The 22,917-nt window shown below is 34.0% G+C and overlaps 1 protein-coding gene across 2 annotated transcripts in view; it reads left to right on the top strand.

Annotated features, from left to right (window-relative positions):
* The window catches only part of NAV3 (neuron navigator 3), a 263,498-nt gene extending 240,634 nt beyond the window's left edge, over nt 1–22,864 (top strand). For both annotated transcript variants that reach the window (XM_004675863.2, XM_004675862.2), the window contains 9 exons: nt 1,918–2,013; nt 2,287–2,455; nt 3,559–3,794; nt 9,443–9,597; nt 10,648–10,719; nt 11,268–11,464; nt 12,344–12,462; nt 15,668–15,871; nt 20,245–22,864. In XM_004675863.2, coding sequence (XP_004675920.1) covers nt 1,918–2,013; nt 2,287–2,455; nt 3,559–3,794; nt 9,443–9,597; nt 10,648–10,719; nt 11,268–11,464; nt 12,344–12,462; nt 15,668–15,871; nt 20,245–20,364 — 1,368 coding nt within the window. In that variant the 3' untranslated portion in view covers nt 20,365–22,864. The remainder of the gene's footprint in view (nt 1–1,917; nt 2,014–2,286; nt 2,456–3,558; nt 3,795–9,442; nt 9,598–10,647; nt 10,720–11,267; nt 11,465–12,343; nt 12,463–15,667; nt 15,872–20,244) is intronic.
* Nucleotides 22,865–22,917: the final 53 nt, after the last annotated feature.

Genomic DNA, 22,917 nt, shown 5'->3' with positions numbered 1-22,917 from the left:
TAAGTAAATAAATCTTTGAAAACAATTTTTTTCAAAATTCTTCCTAGAAGATACTGAAAGCAATTGTCTTAGTCTTCTTGGGTTACCCTATCAAAAATCATAGACTGGGTGGCTTAAACAACAAGCATTTATCTTTTATTTTTTTTGCTGAAATCTGATTGTCAAGGTGTTGGCTGATTGGATTCCTGGGGAGCACTCTCCTTGGGCTGTACATAACCACTTCCATTATGTCCTTTCTTGACCTTTTCCTCTGTGTGTGTCCAAGAGAAAGAAACACTTCTCTTTTTTCTTTTTCTCTCCTATTTATGATTCCACTAATTTTAATGATAATAACTCCATTCTAGTGACCTCTTTTAGCTCTGAAAACCTCCTAAAGTAAGCATTTCCAAATACCGTCCTATGAGGGAGATATGATTTTAACATTATGAATCCATGGGAATGTTCATTTGATAACATCAGTAATAAAATAGCAATGGTTTTGCTGAAAATTGCTCAACTTTTTATGAAAAAGTTATTTTTTGTAGCAGATTATATTCTTACAGAGTTATACATTATAGATGAAGCACTCAAAGTTCCGATTGAGTCTTACCTAAAGTCATAGTTATTAAATAGACAAATTACCTCAGACATACACTGTATTTTATCTATGTCTTCTAACATTGTACTCCATCATTATTCTACCACCACTTAAGGTTGGTAACTAGAAGCAAAATTATATCAACTGTCTAATTACATTTATTGGTATCATGATCACTACTTCGTTAATCATTTCCAGTTGTCATAACAAGGCTCCAGTAAGATTACAAATCTTAAGTTGTTTATATATGTATAAAAAAAAAACTCCTCAAAATCTTACCCAATGAAAAAGGTGGGTTTAATACTGTTACTTATGAAGTAAACTGAATGAGTCCTATAGGATTTTCTTGCAAGTTCTATTGAATAGTGAATTTTTAAAAGAAATTCAAATTGGCCCTGCTTTGTAATACAAAAATGCCATACTCTAACTCATTTTTTAAATGGCATTGGGTTTTAGAGCTAATATGAGTTAATAAATGAAAATACTGAGTTTTAAGCTTACAGATAAGATCACATAAAAGGAAGTTCTAGGCTCACGTGATACATTTCTATTCTACCTCTGTTACCATTTCCTTCCCAACAAGTTGCATCTCTTCAGGTATACATTCATAGCATGAAGATAGAATATTGAGTTATCCAAATATTACCTCAATTAAACAGAAAATTAAGTTAGATTTTGAAAAAAAAAATATATATATATATAGTTACCCCCAGTGCTTTCCCCTCTGACCAGTTCTTACCTGTTTTCCTTGACCATACCACTGTATCTAATCTCCTTATTTATTTTTGTTTTACTTTTGCTCTTTTATTTCAGATGTATTCATTTATCCATACAATAGCTGGGGGGTGGGGGGTAGGCAGGACAGAGGTGTGTGTGTGTGTGTGTGTGTGTGTGTGTGTGTGTGTGTGTGTGAATGAGAGAGAGAGAGAGAGGAAGAGGAGGGAGGGAGAGAGAATTCACCAGAGTCAGAGTGGGGAGCAGAACATGCCAGAATGACCAAAATATACTGCTGAGGACAGTAGCAGGCAAGGCAGAGAGTTCTGCTGTGCCATGAGAGTCAGCTCCCTGGCTGGGTATTAAACCCTTGTAGCAGGGGCTTCAAATAACTTAACCCCTTGCATCACCAAAGAGGCCCTATTTTGCTGTTATTTGTTTAGCTTGTTTGTTTAGTTGGTCTGTTTATTGGGGCACATTTACAAAATGCACTGTTATTATAAAGCCATAGGCTTAATAAATATTTTAGTTTGAACAGTGCTACATGCATATATTTAGTAAAAAATGTAGTAATAAAACAAGATACCAAGTTAGGTTTTACCTTGTTTTATTTTGTTTTTATTTAGGATCAGAAGTCTCAGGCATATTTGATAGGATCCATTGGTGTTAGTGGAAAAACCAAATGGGATGTCTTAGATGGTGTAATTAGACGTCTCTTCAAGGTAAGTTATGATTCATACACTGATATTAATTTTCAAATGTGTTTTATTTTAAATATTCCCCTAGTTTTAATAAGAGACCTGCTTTTCCCCCTCCGCCATTTCAAATATAAGGAAAACATTCTCTCACTTTGCTGTTTGATATTAATAGTTTTTAGAGTACCCATGTCTAAAATTCTTGACAGTTGATTTTGCACAAGCCATGAGTCTTGTATTTGTTATAGATGAGCTCAACCTGTTTTGTGCTACCTTTTTTGTTGTTGTTTACCATTTTAGGAATATGTATTCCGAATTGATACTTCTAATAGTCTTGGACTGAGCTCTGACTGCATTGCTAGCTACTGCATAGGAGATTTAATTAGATCCCATAGCCTAGAAGTGCCTGAACTGCTGCCTTGTGGATATCTTGTTGGAGATAACAACATAATCACTGTGAATCTGAAAGGTAAGGATGGAGATGTAGAGAAAAACACAATTGCATTTTTAATATTTTTCCTTTTTTGACGACTTATCTTCAACTTTTCACACTTCAAAGCTATGTTATCTACTTAGATAGTTTTGGTATGAAATGAGCCTGATTTAAAACATTAAAATCTAGAACAGTAATTTCAAGCTAATTAAATACTTTGGGTTCTGGGAAGTGAAACTTGGTATTTAATTTTGAGGATACTCCAAGACTCAGAAAGAAATGTGGTTTAGGGGATTTCCTATGTATAGGTTTTCTTCATTATCATATTTCATTTATGAAGGATCCATAATTTTGTTTTACATATCCATAGTAATCTACTTACCACTGAATATTTGTTTTAAAATATGTGTACACTTGGAAATAGAAACTAAGAATGAATCATGCATGTGAAATTCTGTTTTCTTTGCTGTGGATAATATAATTATAAGCAAATGGTATAACTAAAGGTTACATGTCCCCATATTCTTCATTCACATATATTGAAGAATCAGAACCCACCCATATAAACCATGGATTAACAGGGCTTATCAATATTTCACTTTATGTTTAAAATCATGGGCTAGTAAGGGCATACTGTTGCAAACTCTTGCCAAATATTAACATTTGTGTACTTCAAAAACTTGTGTTTGTGTGGCTAGGATGTGTGGGAGAGAGAAAAAGGAAAAGAGTAAGAAATAATGGAGAACACAAATATTTATTTTATATTTAATCATAAATTTATTCTTAACAATACTATGAATTCTAAAAGGAAGGGCGAGTTTATGACAGAGTTTATAGGAATGCTTCCATATATCCCTTTGAAATGCAAATGGATATAGTGAAGTAGAAAGTGGAGGAAAGTCTGAACGGTAGGTAACTGCTTGCTTTTATTTTTATATTCACTCTGCCTTGTTGCTGATTTTTTTTTCCAGCCTTAAAATGGTAACACATGTTTGTGCAATAGAAATATCGAGAAAGGTATTTTTTCCAGGACTGTATTCCTATAATGAACAAAGCTCTGTTGTCAGTTGACACCATATTTTAAATTCAAGCCTATGTAGAAAAATACGATTTGTTATTCCCTTTGTTTCTTCCTTCAGGGGTAGAAGAAAACAGTTTGGACAGTTTTGTATTTGATACACTGATTCCTAAACCAATTACCCAAAGGTACTTTAACTTGTTGATGGAGCATCACAGAATTATACTCTCGGGACCTAGTGGTACTGGAAAGACCTATTTAGCAAACAAACTTGCTGAGTATGTAATAACCAAATCTGGGAGGAAAAAAACAGAAGATGCAATTGCCACTTTTAATGTGGACCACAAGTCAAGTAAGGTAAGTCATAATCTCCTAAAAGAACTGTTGCTGTTGCTATTTATCATAAGTGTCTTAAGGAATAAATGTTCATCATAAGTGTCTTAAGGAATAAATGTTCAGGCTGTATGGAAGTGTCATAGTTTACGTGGAAGCATATCTATCTCTTTGATCAAAACAAGAATCCTGTAGATGGCTGAATGCTGTCACATCTCTTTGAATGAGAGTGGTATTTAATATCAGTTATCAGATATTCCACAAATATTGAAAATGCACAGAGAAAATGATAAGGTCCTTAGTGTCTTACTTTTTTTTTTTTTGAAATCTATTTAGGAAACCTTAGAGTATGTAGAGACCCAGGGAAAGTGCTATAGTAGCAACTAGGAAGAATAACTTCTTAGAGGAATCAGAGCTTAATAAAAAGGCAATACTTGGTCTGAGTTTTAATAATTAAATACATATTCACTGAGTATGTTGGAACACTGTAGATTTGGGTATAATTACAATATTCTAAGCATACATCCTAGGAGCAGTAATTTGCTTCTATCATGTTTCTGTATAAATTCTGCATAAGAATTTTAGAAAATTGGAGCAGTGTTTCATTTCATCATCAACTCTAAAGTACTATAATAATGAATCTGAACAGTGTTATGTATCATATAAGTATGAGGGGCTATAAACACAGCCAATACTTTTATGTATTTTGAGGAAAATAAGGAATCCTAAAAATAAACAGTTGATGCCTAACATATCACTAGACTATTTTTGCCTGTAATTATTCATTAGATTCTTAAATCAGTTCAAGCTAACTTTCTCTTAGGACACTTCATCTATTATAAACAGCATCTTGAGGCATTCCAGATAATAATTAGTCCATGCAGTTTTCCAAAGATGATCTATCCAGACTGACCCAGACTCTCAGAAGCCATGGGTCTGCAAATTTTCAGAAATAAACATGAAAAATAATAAATAATAAATTAAGCAATACAAACCTTGTTGAACTAAACCTTAGAGCTTAATGAACAGAAGTTCTTAATGAGGTGATTCAGTAAGTCTCTATAGCTGACCAATGGTGGGAACTCAGGCCGATCACTGAATTTCTTTGTGAAAAATAGTTGAGTTGTGCTAAGTACGAAGTGAGTAGGTATGAAAGAGACAGATAGGGAGACAGGAAAGAAGAATGATGAGAGAACAGTACAAGTGGCAGGTGTACTAGAAAGGTTGTCTGTGCTATAATAGTGCTTGACTCCCAGTGTTTCTTATGAATAGACCTGTATGAACACCACGGATCCACAAACCTTTTTCACAATTGTTCTATCTATTTTTAGAGGAGAACAAGGATGTACAGATAACACAATGGGATCTCTTAGAGTTAAATAAATATAGCGCATGAATTTCAAATATTTCCTTGGAATTCAGAGCTGCTGAAATTGCAGTTGAACCAGCCACTCCCATTACAGCTAAAGAGAAATTTAGAACATGAGGGAGAATGTTTGACTTTTCTCTGAACAGAAGTGGAAAGAAGAACATTATTTATTTGCTTTGGCATACATGTCTCATGTGAATTCTGGGTTTCCTCCTATCCTTGTATCTTTATTTAAGTCTTTAACATAATGCTTTTACTTTCTTTAAAGTCACTATAATGAAAGCATTGAGGATATCTCAGTCATCCTCCTTGTTCTCTTTGTTTTCTCAATATGTTGATGTGACAGTACTTTAAAAAAAAAAAGAAATCAATGGTATATATGACTGTATTGGTTTCAGGTCGCCATCAAAATAATTTGATATGTGTATGTTCTATGAAAAGGTCATCACAATAACTCTAGTTACCCTCCTGCACCATACATATTAAATAAATTTTTGGAATTTACCCTCATGACACCCACCACAACTTCTGGCAATCATCATACAGTTCTTGTCATAGAACTCTCTAGAAGTAACGTACCTTTTGAAAAAGCAAGTGGTTGAAAATAGAAGTAATGGGGAAACCAATTAATTTTTATAAAGTTGGGGATCACTTACAATCAAGTATGAATGAAATGAAAAATAATTTGGGCTTATTAGGATATAGTTTGACATGCCGGTAGAAAGTAGGTTAATTCACCTGGACTATAGCATATGTCTAACACCCAAATCCATCATTTTATATATGTTGTATTTATTTCAAATGATTTGTATAAATACTTGATAACATAAAAAAATAATATTTAGTGCTTGGAGCTGTTCTTAATCTCACTTTAAAAAAATTTTGATCAGATGTCTCCAGAATTTAGTTTCTACTTTTTCAAAATAAAATAACTTGTGCTATAATTACATTAACTTAATTTTTATTACCACAAAATAATAAAAATAAATCATTAGCAAGAGTGTTTGAACAGATTTAATAATTCTGAAGAGCACTAATAGAAAGAACACTCTGGACAAATAACATGGTATTCTTTATCAAAGATGCACAAAATATAACTAAGATGCATATTGTTTATGTTTCTAAGATGGAAATGAGCTGTCAGTTATGCCTAATACAGAGTCACTGCCAGATAATTTGGTCAATTTTTGCCAACTGTTTAGAGAACCCATACTTTTTTGGGGGGAGGTGGGGAAAATGGGTGGGTATATAAATAAGGATGGTATAAAGGAATAGAGATGACAAGCTAGAATTCTGTGAGGGCTAGCAGCCACAGCATAGATTTACTAAAGGAAAATGTGAATAACGCATGCAAAAATAAATCCTTTCCCTGAAAAATGGAGCTGTATAATTGCTGACAAGCTTTATGCAATGCCTTAGACAGCAATAGAAAGACAAAGCCAAAAAATTCTTACTGACTTACAGAAGAAAAAAAAAATCAAACAATGAATCATTGTTTTTGGTACCTCTGAATTTTACATTCTGTCCCTCTTCCTACTCTTCAAACCCTCTTTTAAGCTGCCAGCTGGAATATTTTGATTGAGAGCAGTAACCATAAACAATTACACTTGGTGACATTTGCTATAGAAGGCCAGAAGGGTAGAGGTGGATTGAGGAAGGAGTCTGTGGCCAGCTGAAGCCACTTGGAATGTAAGGTGGGAAGAGATCAGAAAACTAGATTTGGTGGTTTGATTTTTTAGTGCATCTAGAATCAAAACTGGGGAAAGCAATGATCAGTGGTTTTTATATAAATATGTTCTGTGTATATTTTCAAAGCTTAGGCTTCTTCTCATTATCGGTGTCCATCTGGTAGATACATTTGTTTACTTCTTCCTGATTAGATCATGGAAATGAAACCTTTAATATTAATATATCAATACTTTAATCTCAGAGTTCCCCAATTAAACTAAAATGGAATTGTAAAGTACTTCAGAGTGGTCTGTGATAAAACACCTAAGTTATATGATACAATTATTTGTTGCTTATTTCTATTTGTTAATGGGTCCTAGGTGTCCCCAAATGGGGGGTCCCCAAATCTGCTACCCTCTCAAGATGACAAAAAACTGTAGTTACACGATTGACCCCGCTTTTCCAAAAGTCATCCAGTGATGTCTTAATTAGCAAATATTTTGTTCTTTGAAGTTCTTCTAATTAATAGTATTATCCTTCATATCCCTTTGGTAATGTGTTTCCCCCTATTGACACTCAATTACATTAATGGCACACAGTTATCAATATACTAAATTCCAATTTACCCTGCACGGATTCCAAGTCTGTTATTTGTCTTCCATTGCACATAGGACCACCATGTACTACTTCTCCTTATCACATACAGTTGTTACTAGATTTTTTATTTCCCCAAACATATCTCACACTTCCAGCTTTCGAACTTCAGTAGTTTCCCAATTATACTTTGTGGTTCTCTGAATCTTTAGGCTGGTTCACATACTTCTTTTATATTCTCCCTCCAGTATTTCTGCATTTCATTTATCATAATATAATGTGATTGACCTGCCCTTTTGCTTATTAACTTAAGTTCCTGGAATATAAAAATTCTGCTTCATCTCTGAACCGAGCAGTAGGTGTTTGCTAAAAATGTATTGAAAGGAAAATTAACTGTATAGTTGTAATTTGGAATTCCACTTATTATTCAAGATCCATCTCAGATCCTCCCTATAAAGTCTGTTAGGATCTTCTAGTTGCAACTAACCTTTCTCCTTCTTATACAACTCTTTTAGCTTCTCTCATGGAATGTTCATATCGCTTTCGAAGTCTGGTTATGAACTTAATGTTTATAACCTATACCTATCACCTTTCTAAGTTATAATATCATTTTCTCCAGAAAACTTCCCCAGACACTCACCAACAAGGTGAAACCTTCTCCACTGACCTCTTATGGCTCCTAATATGCAGTGACACTGCTGTCAAATGATTTATAATATTGCATTTCAGCCCTTAACGTGACAGCTCTTAAAGTCTTTAGAGAAAGGTGTTCTAGATACCCTTTTTAACTCTGATGTCCAGAAAAATATTTTAATCCATAAAACAGGTGAAACTTACTTAAACAATTTTTCATTATTATTGTATACCCTGCAGTAAATTACTTAATATAGCTGATTGGTGATGTGAATTCCATCATTTCTTTTAAGTAAATGAAATTTTCAGATCATTCACCAGGGTAAACATGTATTTCTATGTTCTTGCACTAGGCAATATCTACCCCAGATGATTGGTTTGATATAAATAAAATAGTGCATGAACTTAAGTAAATATATTATTCTAAATATCACAAAACCCTCACCACATAGTTTTATCCCTTTCTACTTTAGTTCCACTCTAGTTCTAAAAATGCTGTTAGACAGAGGGCAGGTTTCATCTAGGGTGATTAGTTCATGTATTTACCTGACTGCCAGAAATTAGGATCATAATGTTGTTCTTAACCCTGAGCAGGATTCATAAATAGGAAATGCAATTGTAAATATGCAAATATTATGGAAATGCTCTTACTGATTAGGATAATTCTAAGAAACCTAATTATATTCTTGGCCTACCCATCTGTGAGAGCAGTCAATCAGCGAACTGGTTATCATATTTAGATTAAAAGCTATTACTCAGAAATAATACCTGTAGAAGAACCAGAAGCTCAAGAAATTCTAAATACTCATGTCAAGTGATCCAGTAAAATATAACAAATTTTGTCTTTGTTTAAAATTAAAGCAGTTGCATGCAGTTTATAAATAAATAGCACCTTTTTTTTTAATCCAAATCCCAAGGCTGTATCTTCAGATGTTCCCCACTGAAATGAATTGGAATTAAAACATTTGGAGTATTAGTGGAAGCATAGTGGTACAATCTGGATTTAGTCTACAAATGAAATAGTTCACTAAAATCCACTGTTAGCAATAATATATCAGAACCAAAAACGAAGCTTTAGCATTTGTGGTTTCCAAATATGAGTGCATATCCAAACTTTCTCTTGCTTTCCTTCTGGTGAGAGTACAGCGGAGACGCATGCCTTTGTGTTTACAGTTGTGTATTTATTGCAGGTGTTCTGTGCCGGTTCTTCTCCTTTTTCTTTTCTTTAAAAAATAGATACTCAAGAATTATGTGATTTTATGTGTAGAATAATGTTTTATATCAATGGAATGTTCTGTGATTTTAATCAAAGATAGTGAATGGAAAACAAAGTGTTCTTTCTAAAATGTGAATTGTATGCCTTTGTATACATTTAAATCATTTATGTATTTGTTTTCTTTATTTAAAGGAATTACAACAGTATCTAGCTAACCTGGCCGAACAGTGTAGTGCTGATAATAATGGCGTAGAGCTCCCAGTTGTTATAATTCTTGATAATCTTCATCACGTGGGCTCTTTGAGTGATATCTTCAATGGTTTTCTCAACTGCAAATACAACAAATGGTATGCTTACACAATATTTTGAATGATGAAGTATGAAAAGTGATCATCAAAGTTGCTTTATTATGTCTTTATATCTTAACAGATCTATGTCTCTTACATATTAAGGAGACTTTTTCATATTAAACTCCATTTCCAACACCCTACACATTCCATACAATATCTATGTATTCATTCAATGACTGTGTCATCTTCATTCTTATGAGCAAAATCATTTACTCATGATGTCTACGAAATACTAGGAGACCAATTTCAATGACTTGGAAGGACTAGGAGAGCAATTTCAATGATGAAGTACTTGAATAATGAAATTAGAAATGTGATATTGAGACTTAGGACCTGTTTTCATTTTTAATCCATCTTAAAGTTTAAATGCAACTTCCTTTAGAGATAAACTAGGTATAGTCATATATAGATGCACCTCTCTCCATTGAGTCTAATTTTTAAGTGTTTGTAACAAAAGAAAAAGTTAAAATAGGAAATAAAAAAATCCGAAGCACAGTTAAACTCCATTGTAGTATGGTCTCTGAAAAAGAATAAATAAGGCCAAGTGCATAAATATTATTAATGGTTGAACTATACCAGTTAATCCATCCTTTTGCTGGTAATTTTAAAAAGCTAAAAATAGCTCAGCATAAAATAAACATTGAAATGAGAATACAAATTCTCTCATGTGAATAAGAGTCTTCACATAGCTATAAGATAACAAATAGGAAAATTAATGAATTTGATTATGAGCTTAAGAGTCATAAGATGTTAGCATGGGATGAAACCACTATGATTATGCTAACCTTTTTATTTTATTGGTGAATAAACACGAGACTTGTAGAGGAAAAGTGATTTGCTTAGAATGTCAAAGCTGAAATGAGAACCTCAGATGTGAATTTCCAGTTCTTTGACCTTTGTCATTTTCCGATCAAAGATTGAAAAATTATCCCTTTAATGCCTAATGTTGAATATTTATGTAATTTGAGTTCTCAAATAAGTTTAATATATTAATATCTTTAATATATCTACATTTGCTATTTGCTATTCCTTTTTTTTTTTTCCCAGCCCATATATTATTGGAACAATGAATCAGGGAGTTTCTTCATCACCAAATCTAGAGTTGCATCACAATTTCAGGTAAAGATAAGCTGAGTATTTTTTCCCCCTTTATATTATCTCTTTTTGTGCTTTCAGTGTTTTTTTTTTTTTTTTTCATTTGTACATTGACAAATCTTGCCACTGGTGACCTGTAGTGTGGAAATAATTCTCACTTCTTCTCACACTCTTCTCAAGCAGACATTTTGTGATCCTCAAACTGTGAGCAGAGATATTTCTTTAAAAAAAGAAAGAAATTTTTTCCTGCTCACTGTGTCACCACCGAAAGTAGAGCACTTTTCTTCCAAGTGTGAGGAATGTGAAGAGAGTTCCTATTTCAGGATTTATGACTCTCCTACAGCAGAGTGCTGAGCATGTATACTCCCACTCACTTCTGACGCACACGAGTTTCTCTTTAGCTCCAAAAGAAAAGTTAGTTGCATTATAACTCTGATGCTAAAGACCTTCTAAATGTGATGGTCATTAAAATGTGACCACCGATTCAAATAGGAATATTCTAGGGAATTCATTGTGGATTTTATATTTAATTTATATAAATATTTGTTTTTGTTTTTTTCCTCTCTTTATAGGTGGGTACTATGTGCAAACCACACAGAACCAGTGAAAGGCTTTTTAGGCAGATATCTGCGAAGGAAACTGATAGAGTTAGAAATTGAAAGAAATGCACGCAGTAATGACCTAGTCAAAATTATAGATTGGATTCCTAAGACATGGCATCATCTCAACAGATTTTTGGAAACACACAGCTCTTCTGATGTTACCATTGGTGAGTTCCAAAACTGCAATATGCCATTTTCCAGGAACTAAGAGTAAGTGGTAAAGATAGCCAGATTGGATGGTAGAAAATAACAGGTGAAGCTGTTTTTCAAGCTTCCAACGATTTTTTTTTTTCTTGAAGGTTTGCCTTCTTTAGAGCTTTATATTTTCTATTAGATTCATTTTGTCTGACAATTATAGTTTACTAAGATTTTACTGAGATCATATAAGTTTATATGGAAACCTAACCAAAAGCCAGAGAACTGAAATAAATTGTGTCTGTTCAGTTTTTATACTAAAGATATATTTCAGTTATTGATTTTATCAAAGATGCTTGTGAGAGATTTCAGTTGAAGTTCATTTAGGTGTTTTATAGAAAATTTCTGAATTATTTCTCTTTGATTCTCATAGACACTTATTTTTGTATTCCTTCTTAAGTTGCATCTATAGAAATACCTGTCCTATTGTTGTGAATCATAAAGACTTACTCACTAAAGACACAGTATGTATTAGAAAGAATTCTACACTTGGGATCCAAAGACCAAGTCTCAGTCCCACTCAGGAAATAATGATATGTTTCATATTTGGCAATTATTTGCACTACAGTTTCATCAGTTTTCTAATGGGTCAGTTGGGCTGAATTATGACCTTTAATTATGACCTCCTAGCCTAATATGTTTTGTTTCAGATTAAAATTTTAGTATTTAAAGAAATGAAAGTCCTGAGTAATCCTGGGCTTCAATAAAGCATACTTTAGTAAGCTAGCTAATATTGTAATTTTCTGAGTAGCCTACAAAACATATGTTAACTTCCCCAAAATGCTATCTATGTGTTTATATTGGTAAATATTATAGTTCTTAAAAAGATTTGCTTCTTTGTTTTTTCTCAGGTCCTCGACTTTTTCTTCCTTGCCCTATGGATGTAGAAGGTTCTAGAGTGTGGTTCATGGATCTCTGGAATTACTCTTTAGTACCATATATTCTGGAGGCCGTGAGAGAAGGTCTTCAGGTATAGTACACAATTTTCTTTACTATTTTTTTTAAAGCAAAAAAAAAAATCATCATTTGAAAGCAAAGTGCACTACTTTTCTAATGGTAATTATGCAGAGAACTAAACTCCTAAATTATGTGAATATGGTGGTGAAATTTTAAGAAACAATTAGTATATAACACTTTTTCTGCGAATAAATATATAGAAGAAAAAAAGCTTAGTTATTACAACTGTATGTTTAAATGCAAATTTATTTCTATGATGTTTATAGATCCTTCTGATTAAAAAGCCAGTTAACTGTGAAATTCTATATCTTTCAGATGGAACTGTTTTCACAGACCTTGATCACTAAACCCCTTATAAAATATGAAATAAGCAGTATTTGTTATGTTAGGTTTCTAGCATGTTTTGTTGTTTGTAGACTTGCAACATCACCTGTAAGATCTTCTAATGTTTTCAAAGTAATGTTTCCAATCGTAAGGCTTTTTAAAAATGGTGACAGATTGGATTAGCATCTCTGTTCTTCTCATTTACTTGTATTATGGAATACTACAAATAGTCCTTGCCTTTCCTCTTGACTAAAAGTTGAAATATATCAGTAATAAGAATACTCCGTCTTTGGACAAAGTGTCTCTTTTTAATCAGTATGGCTGTTTTCTTAAATTGCAGTTAAAATTTCATGAAGTTGTAAAATTATGAAACTTAAATCTGAATCCTTAATCATCTAATTTATTTTTAAAAAAATCTTCTTTTCAATAATGAGCCAAGCTTTGGATAGTTTTTTGCTTAGGCATCCCTCTATTTCTGGCTAAAATAACTGCTGCTAGGATAAATGTATGGCTCATGCATTTTACATGTTGTCATCTGTAATATTTAATTCTTTATTTTTCTATCTAAACACCTGGTTATGGATTTTTTTTACCATCCTTTACTTCTGTGCTCACCTATCTTGTAGATGAGAAATTAGTTAGAACTAGTGAAATGGTTCGGTGAACCATTGATGTATTGATGAGTACAATGAGGGTGTTCTGAACATACAGGTATATTGATCCTAGAGAAAGCTATTAACTGGATGTACTACAGCTTAAAATAACCCAATTTCAGATTTGTAGGGGAATGAGCCAATCTAGCCCCAGAGTAACTCCAATAAAATACAAAACTATATGAAAGATTTTTATTTTTAAATTTGAATATATCGCTTTTCTGGATTGCTCTAAAAATGGTTTACTGTCTAACATGTGAATTGAAGCTCTTAATTACATCCTTTTATACCAAAAAATTACAAAAAATATTATTTTCAATATTTGTGAAATTATAGTTTTTAAATTAACATTTAAATGATTTGTTAGCAACACAGTTTCAGTAATCATAAACTATTATCCACATTTTTATATGTGAAATTCTACTTCTATCCCTTGCTCTAATACATTAAAACAAAAAGACAAAAAGAAGCTTTTTAAAAACTTCAAAAATGGTAATTCAAAAAATATTTAGCTTCCTTAGATATCTTTATTAAGTGCATCAAATATTTAAATAAATATATGAAATAAATTAATAAATATTTAATCATTAAATTTTTAACTTAAACATTTAATATAAATATTAAATAAATATTTATGACACGTCTCGATAGTTATAATCCTATAAAGCTTCCATTTGAGCAAAAGTATAATTGAAAAAGTAAATAATAGCAGTCTCTAACTGAAAGTTAATTCAAAATTATTTTTGAGGAGATAGAACTATTTTAAATATCTTTCTGTGATTCTAGATATATATTAGTGGGTTAATGTAAAAACTGAGTCAAACATGATATAGGAAGAGGTTTGGCAGGGAAATCCAGCATATGGCAGAGGAGAGAAATAAAACCCCATGTTGGTTAGACATTTCCCCTTATACAGAAGGATGGTCTCAGCCAAAAGTCCCTTGGCAGATATATTCCTGACGTAGCCCAGCTATGCCGACTGGAAGGGCAGAAGAAGGAATCAGTTTGTCATGACTCAGTCCCCTGAATTTACTGGCACCAAAGAACCTCAAATTAGTAGAGGTGGAAAAACAACATATGTTTGCAAAGCTGAAAGTCTTCATTGTAAGGAAAAGAAAAAAAAAAAAAAAAGTCTTCTCCAATAAAGGCTGATACTTTGTTGAGGAACCAGATGGGAAATACTCTCTGCCAGATGTTCTAGTTTAAAAAAAAAACACTAGTGTTTTAATGGAATCTGACTTTCAGTCTGGTGATTCTTGCTTGAAATGCCAGTAATCAGTTTATCGCATTCTGAATGTTTATCCTTTTATTCTTTCAATTCATTTACTACTATCTGTTTTACTCCAAAACACTGAATTGGACTTACTTACTTTTTAGTGAGTGCCTCCAATTTTGCTGCTTTTTTTTTTTTGACCTGTCATTGGTTGATTTGAGATGTTCATGTTATTTTCATAACACTTGTTTTCCAAGAATTGCACATTTTCTTCAATTAATTTAACTTGTATCACAAACTATGTTTTACATTCTTTAAGTTTTCAACTAAAAGAAAACTTATACTCCAAAATAAGAAAATTACTCAAAAAAAAAAAAATCCTATTGACTGCTGCTCATGCCGTCATTGAAGGCAACCACAGATTGCCTTCAATGACCTGAGATCCTCTTTTGCTAAGGCAAGGCTACCAGTCTCATACAACTTCTTTAGGAATACCTAAAAGACCATTCCAAGAGACCCTGTAAAGTCTCCATGGTGTCAGTATCCACCATTTTGCTTCTGTTTCACTGAATCCCAACAAGCCACATGAAAGAGTGTTTGATTTGTTACCAAATATGCACCTGGTAAATTGGACTGCCCCCAGTGAAGCAGATCAGAGGTGAATGGGAACTAGAGAATTACTGTTCTCATGTTACTACCCATTTCTTTTTCAATTTTGAGTTTTCTTTTGGTTTATAAAATTATTAATAAACTGTAGGTTTTGTTTCTACATACATTTAAAACAAGCCTTTCTCATTTCTTGCTCCCAAATGATCAACTATTACAGAAATTGGCTTTATTGGCTAACCTTCAAATTTGAAGTGAATCTTACAGCTAGATATTTGCTTAAAGTATGAAAAATAATATGTGGACACTTAATTCCCTTGAAAGTACTATAAAAACTTAAAAAGTGAAGGATCCGCTCAATTAGTAGTCACTGACTAGAAATGTACTTCGTGCATGCTAATGAGTATGTGACCCACTTTTAGATGTATGGGAAACGTGCACCTTGGGAAGATCCTTCAAAATGGGTGCTTGATACATACCCATGGAGCTCAGCATCTCTGCCTCAGGAGGGCCCAGCATTACTTCAGTTGAGACCTGAAGATGTTGGGTACGAGGGCTGCATATCTACTAAGGAAGCCACAACCTCAAAGCACATTCCACAAGCAGATACAGAGGGGGATCCCTTGGTAAGAAGCTGATGTTTGATTTTTTTTTTTTCCCAGTATAACTCAAGTACAGTTAGTGGTCATTAGTATCAATGGCATTCACTACATTGGGTTATACTTAACTATGTACCAGACTTTGGTACTCGGATTTAACTCTTACCTATGATCTACTTTCACTTGTTGATATTCTTAAATAACCAAACTGTTGAGTTTAAAAGCAATCAAGAACCACTGACACCAGCCTGAGTTTGGTGACCATCAATTTTCCCTCACTATGCAGTATAATGTTTAAACAAATAAATACATTTTAAATATTCTATGATTCATTTGAGTAGGTATTTAAGAGAAAATTGAACTTTATTCTTCATTGAAAGTAAAACAATAATACAATTCAAAGTATACTTGAAAAATGAAAGGTTTTTTTTTATTATGTCATGGCATTATTAGGAAAAAATACTTTCCTATATAGTTTTTATTTTTATGGCTCCTTTGTGTCGATTGGTACCAAATGTAATATGTGCAATTCATTTATTATTTTATTTATAACTAATAATATCATTCAAATTATACAATTGATACAGAAAGAAGAAATATTGAAATAATGACATTACATTATTTAAACAAAAAGGAAATACTTGAAAGCCATATGACCTATGAATATATCCAAGGACATTTTTGATAGATTATTCTTATCCCCTTAACGTCCACACACAACACATCATTATTATTATTATTATCCCTATTTCAGCTTATTACCAGCATGTCAGCTTATTACTAGCATGTCATACCATCATCATCATTATCCCCATTTCAGCTCATTACTAGCATGTCAGGGGTTACATGTGAACAGTCTGATAATTTTTTAAGATTTTCCCAACAAAATTCACATGCAGAATTTTATATAAGATTTCAAAGGGTTCCAGAAAGTCACTGAAGTGTGGTCATAAACGTGTTTATAGAGTTCAAGGATCTCCTCTATAGGTATTATTCTCCAAATTATAAACTCTCTAGGGTCTTGGATTTCAAGTTTTGTAATAGGTACCTGGTTCTTTAATTCATTCATAGTTAGAAATCAGCAGTGGTGATGAAATTGGTTTGAATGAAAAATGCATTCGAGTATGAATTTAATAACAGCAACTAGAATTTAGGCGAACATTTATAAGAGAAAATAAAAGCCTGGAGGATGAATTTTGGCTATTTCATCCCAATTTTTAATAAATTTCAGTCCTACACCTTTGATATGTTGTGCCTGTTTCATGTAAGGAGTGTTTATAGTGTGTGTTTTTTTTTTTCAGAGTTGCCCTGGAGAGTGTGGTACCCTTAGGAGATGCCCACAGTTGATCAAATCCCATAGTCCTGGGTAGCTAACCCTGTTCAACACTTCTATTTTCAGCTCCAAATGCTGTATCTTCTAATATGTAATTGAGATTGAGAATCACTCAGTCAGAGTGAAAACTGGGGTAAAAGTAAAAATCTCATCCCTAATCTGCTACTCAACTAAACATCTTTAAGAAGGAACAAGTTATGATATTTGATGTTTAATGGCAAAATACTTATTTAAAATTAAATTTTTAGGCATATTCTGGTAGAAAAATATTTTATTTCTGGTTTTTTTGGTCTATATTTCTAGCATCATCAACACAAGCATATGTATATGCACATGCACATAGGTAGATGTATATATGTGTGTACACATACACACACCCTTGCAGTCATCTAAACCAGAAATTTTAGGAAAAACAAGTGTAATATAGAGATGAGCTTTTGAATCAGAACAGGATGCATGTTTTGGCACTTACAATATATATTCATCATCAATAAACTCATTAACTCACCCAACAAATATTAATGAATATAGTGTGTGTCCTCAGAGGTAAGATGTGGTGATCAGGGAGCAATACTGTATTATTTTTGATCTTAAGTTCAGTAGTGGAGAGTGACAGCTAACACTTAAGTTAAAATAAAATAATGATAATGCTTTATGCCAGATACTGTAATGAGTTCATTGAAGGTAGTATTTAAGGGAAAGCTTCACAGAGAAGATGCTTGGGTTAGGTATGGAAGGAAGAATAGAACTTCATGTGGTTAGAAAAAGGACAAGCACAATCTAGGAAATAGCAGGTGAAACATGGAACAGTTTACTCAAAATATTAACTTTTAGGAGCTATACACCTTTCGGTGGGATGAGACCAAAAGTGAACGGTATTACAGTTACACAAGTCTGAAAGGCTAGGTATTGTTGAGTCTTGTTTATCTTTTAAGAAATTAAAACTTTATCAGACCACATCATGGGGAATCACCAAAGGATCTGAACATGGATTTATCTAGTTAGTGTTGCAGTTTATAAAAATGACTCCAGTCTTAGAATGAGAATAGATTAAGAAGAAGAAAGTGGATGTTAGGGGTTTAGTCAATTTGTAAATACTAAGGATGATGAAGGTCTGATCAAGGTGTTAGAAATGATAGATTATAGTAGTGGCTATGGGCATGGGGAAAAATCAAGGAGGTATTTTTATAGAGAATACCGATTTGTTCAGGGACTATTGAGTCATATGTAACCTTAACTCCCTCCTGTAATTTCCTTTGATTTTAATGTAAAAAAAAAAATAGCATTATAAAAAGGCAAAATAAATTCCTAATATACTTTTGCTTGGAATTTATTCTAGTGGAACATATTTACCATATGGTACCATTTTGAAAAATTAAGAGACTTGATAGCACTCTTAAGTCCTAAAAAGTTGAAACATTCAACATTCGAGTGATATCAAAGGTATGACACTGTACTAGAATCATGTCCTTTAATCTTTAGTAAATCAGGATTTTGCTCATAGTACAGTTCTGATTTTTTAATCCTCTTCTCCTAAATGCTTGAACATACAGCCAGAAACTGATGAGGAACTATTTGGAAAAAGAAAAGAGACAGGGACCATGAGTGTATGGTATATGTGTGCAAGTGACAAGGAAAGGTAGAAAGGAGGGAACAGGAAGAGAAGGAGGGACAATCTCCATATTATTGGGTACAGTTGGCTCTTTGATTTGCAGGGATTAAGATAACCCCAACTACTTTCATTCCATAACCTCAAATAGATGATTTAATACATTCAGAGATAGAACAAAAATTATGTTAAAAATATTATCTAGAGAATATTAAAATGACTGCAGCCTCTTTGTCTAAAAGGAGTGTTGAGCACACATTTTGCACTGAGCTCACAAGTGTGCCTAGCTTCACAAACGACTGGCAGATCCTTTTTAAGGTTTTGTCTTTGTTGGATCCCATTTTCTAGTTCTCCAAGATGGGGAGGCATTGATTACTTTATCAATTAGCAATATTAATATCATTAAATAGTGTAAATATAGCTACAATTTATAGAAATGCTGTTAAGTAACACATCCATACCCTAGTGAAGACTGGGCTAATTTTTTTATGCTTTCTAAAATCCTTGAGCCATTTATCCACAATTTGCATTTAAACATCACATCTTTTCTAACCCTTTCAAATAGTGGATATGTGGATCTGTCAAAATCCAAGCAAAGTGACTGCCTTTTATTTATTTATTTATTTATTTTCCTCTCTATGCCTAGGATGAGCCTCCAGCATCTCTTCCCGATAACATTTCGCCTTTTATTTTTTAATGCTTGAAAACACTAGCTGTCTTTCATCCCAGGTGTTTTCATGCACATATTCCTTTTACCAGCACAGACACATTACCCTTGTCCTGTAAGACTGGGAAACTTGAGACCGCCGTTACTATTCCAGAAGGTGGTTTTGTTTTCAGTGATATATCAATCATATTTCAGCCAGAGATTCAACCACAACGGAAACTTGACAGTGATTCTTTCCTTCTCCCTCTTCAAGCACTCATGGTCTGCTTCATTCAGTCACCTCCTTTTGAGGTCAGCCCCTAAACAGCAGATGGTGCGCTTGTAGGCAGCAGCTGGCTTCATTCCACTCCGTCCCCTCCTTCTCTCTGGGGACTCTGCGTGTGCGTCTGTGTGTGTATGAACATTCACGACTTCCAGTTGCCATTCAGTGATTTCTGCTTCTCCTAGCCAAAAAGCTGGGGAGCTTGGCATACTCTCCAGCCACGAGCCCAGATGTCCAGCTGTGATACAGTTTCCTTTCCAGTCCTGCTGGAGCATATTCATTCACAACCCCAAATAAAAGAGTAATCTAGAGGCCCTATTTGGGCCTTATGGTTTGATACTGGAATCAGATTTGCTTGGGATAAAGCAGTATGGAAACCAGGGCGGCTAGTGAAAATCAGAAATTGTTTTCCCTATGTGCTTGGATGGGATGAGACAGTACCTCAGTGTGATTCAGGGCCTTGCTGTTTATGGCGCTGACTGACTCAATGCCTCATTGCCTACCTAGATGTCTCTTTTTCTTCCTTCAGATGAATATGCTAATGAAACTCCAAGAAGCAGCCAATTACTCGGGCACACAGAGCTGCGACAGTGATAGCACCAGCCACCATGAAGACATTTTGGATTCATCTCTTGAATCTACCCTCTAGAGAGCAAAAATAAAATAAAATAAAGTTAGGGGGAAAGACTATGCTTTGAAAAATGTTTGCAAAGAAAGGTATTTTCACTATACCACTGCCAGTATGAAAGCACCTTGTCCAGGGCCCTGACCCAGAGTCGTGGTCTCCAAGGAGGCAGCAGAACTAAGTCTCAACCGCCAAGATGCTAAATTGAAATGGTAGTTTAACTTTATTTTATTTCTAGGCATTTTTATATCCATGGAGTGATACAAGGCTCCATTCCTCAACTGGAAATGACCCTGATGACAGGGCAACCGAATAGATTGCACATGGGATAGCCAAACTGGACGTATGTTTTTCCTCTTTACAAGTTTACAATGCAAGCCTTTTTTTTTTGTCCCTTCCTTTCGTTTCCTCTGAGGGGTTGTTCTCCCCAAGCAGGGTTCATTCTTCTGATCTGTCCAACCTCCTTTGTGCCACATGGTGCTGGTCACAGGGCTCCAGTAGTGTTTGTGTGTGTGCTCACCCCATTCCAAAATTAAGCCAAGAGGCCATTTCTCCTTAAGCACAAATGGAATTGTGCAACCACCAGAAAAACACTACTGTGGCAAGCTGGATAAGTGCCAACTTAATTCTTAACTGCCATGTTCACATGATGCGCTCCACCAACTTTTTAGTGTCTGAGTCACAGGTTTTATAAGGTTGTTTTTACCACAGTGGTCTTTTTAAACCACCTGCCCACTCCCTTAACAAGAGTTTTATACCAATTATTAGTCGACACTGACAAAAGGCTTTTTTAGGGCTTTATTTGTTTGAGCCTTTTCAGTGAAAGAAGGAACATTTCCTATGGTGCTGTCTCACTGCCTTAAAACAGATTTCTACAACAGTTTAACAGTCGGTTTAAATCCTAGCCATTGATATTTCCACTGTCTTTTCATTTACAACCAAGCAACACTAGTCAACACAATAGCCTCATCTCTATATAACTTTGTGTTTTTTTTTAATTTTATTTTTTGAAGAAATGGATAGGAGAAAGATCAGTATTTTTACCTTGTGAATAGAATGCTTTGCCTATCCATCGAAATATTCAAGTAACCCAGAAACCCTCACTGACCGTCACTTAAAAGTGAAGACATGTGGCTAAATTCCATCCAGTTTTCGGTGAAAGAGTTTCAGAAGGTGGGAGATTTTGAATTCTTTTCCAGCAAAGCTGGAAGCACTAAATGCAGCATGAGCACAACTATTCGGCTTCCCCTCCCTTACTCCTATTTGATTATTATTATTATTAGTTTTAAGCATGTTATTTTGATTGTTATTATTGTACATGGGAAATTCAGCATTAAAGAACACTGAAGCAGTGAAGTCACTGTGGAAGAGGAAGCGTCTATACTGTAAAAGAAGGTTAGATTTGCACAGTCTACTGGGTAGGTATTGTAAATAATAATTTTTAAAACTTGCACAAAGCTAAACAAATACAAAAAAGTGTATTTTATCCTGTTGGTGTTAAGAGGTGTTTCACTTGCTGAGATTTCCTGTACGTTGCAAACAACTACAGAATGCAGACCCTCAAAGCTGTTATTACCTGGTGTGTTTGTCCTGTATTTACAGTTGTTATGACTACACAGGAGCTATCAGTGCTAGAGTGAGCATGCTTCAAAACTGTACATGAAGCCAGTACATTTTTGGATAAGTGAAAATGTCTGCAAGTGCATCTGTCGTGGCAGGCTTTAAAGACAGTGCATGAAAACTGATTGGAGTCATAGGAGAAGTTACCACCAAGCACAGAGGAGGGGTTGTTAGTTTCTAAAACCCAAGGGCTAGGCCATAGTGTAGACTTGTTCTATGCGTGTAAAAATGTGTTCCTTTCAGGACGTGTAATTGGTGCTACTCTCTGTGACCACCCATGGGTCAGTTGCTATAAAACATTAACAACACGAGAGATCTGTGCAGTTTTCAGAGTGCTGCTAAGTTGATAGGTCCGACGCGGTGCTATTGCCCTAAGGGAAATCTGAACTGAATTTATGCACAAAGAGTTGTCACCCTGACTTTGAAGCCTCAAACATGGATCAAATCTGTTGTGAAACATCAATATATGTAGCTGGATGAGTGACTAGTTGCCCTCGTATAATATGTGATCTAAGAAAATTGCTAATCTTTCCCTGCCATTTTGAGAAACACAGTCCAAACATGATCATACACAAATTCCTGCAATACATCCCAGTAGGTCCACCTAGTTTACAACTTAAACTAGTTTGTGAAACATTTGTCTGTATACATTTTATATTTTGTACATTTTTGATGTAACATATCATGTAAATAGACAGAAACAGTGAAATAAATCATCTGAAAAGTTTTGTAGTCTTTGTAAAGCCCCAACAATAAGTACTCGGTGTCAATGGACTTAACTGGATGATGTATTTTCTATTGGTTTATCGTTCCTCTAGCTTGTAAACCAGCTTGCATATATTTTTTTGCAAATGTGCACCCTGTATCTGTCTAAATTATTACTTTGCCATTAAAGTGGAATTATTTATTGACAACAAGGTTTGGTGTCTATTTATGGTGAAAAATTGAAAAATTATG

This window comes from Condylura cristata, unplaced genomic scaffold, assembly GCF_000260355.1.
Source record: "Condylura cristata isolate star-nosed mole 26May11 unplaced genomic scaffold, ConCri1.0 scaffold00004, whole genome shotgun sequence".
NCBI classification, from domain to species: Eukaryota; Metazoa; Chordata; class Mammalia; order Eulipotyphla; family Talpidae; genus Condylura; species Condylura cristata.
This window is presented reverse-complemented; position numbering and strand designations above follow the sequence as displayed.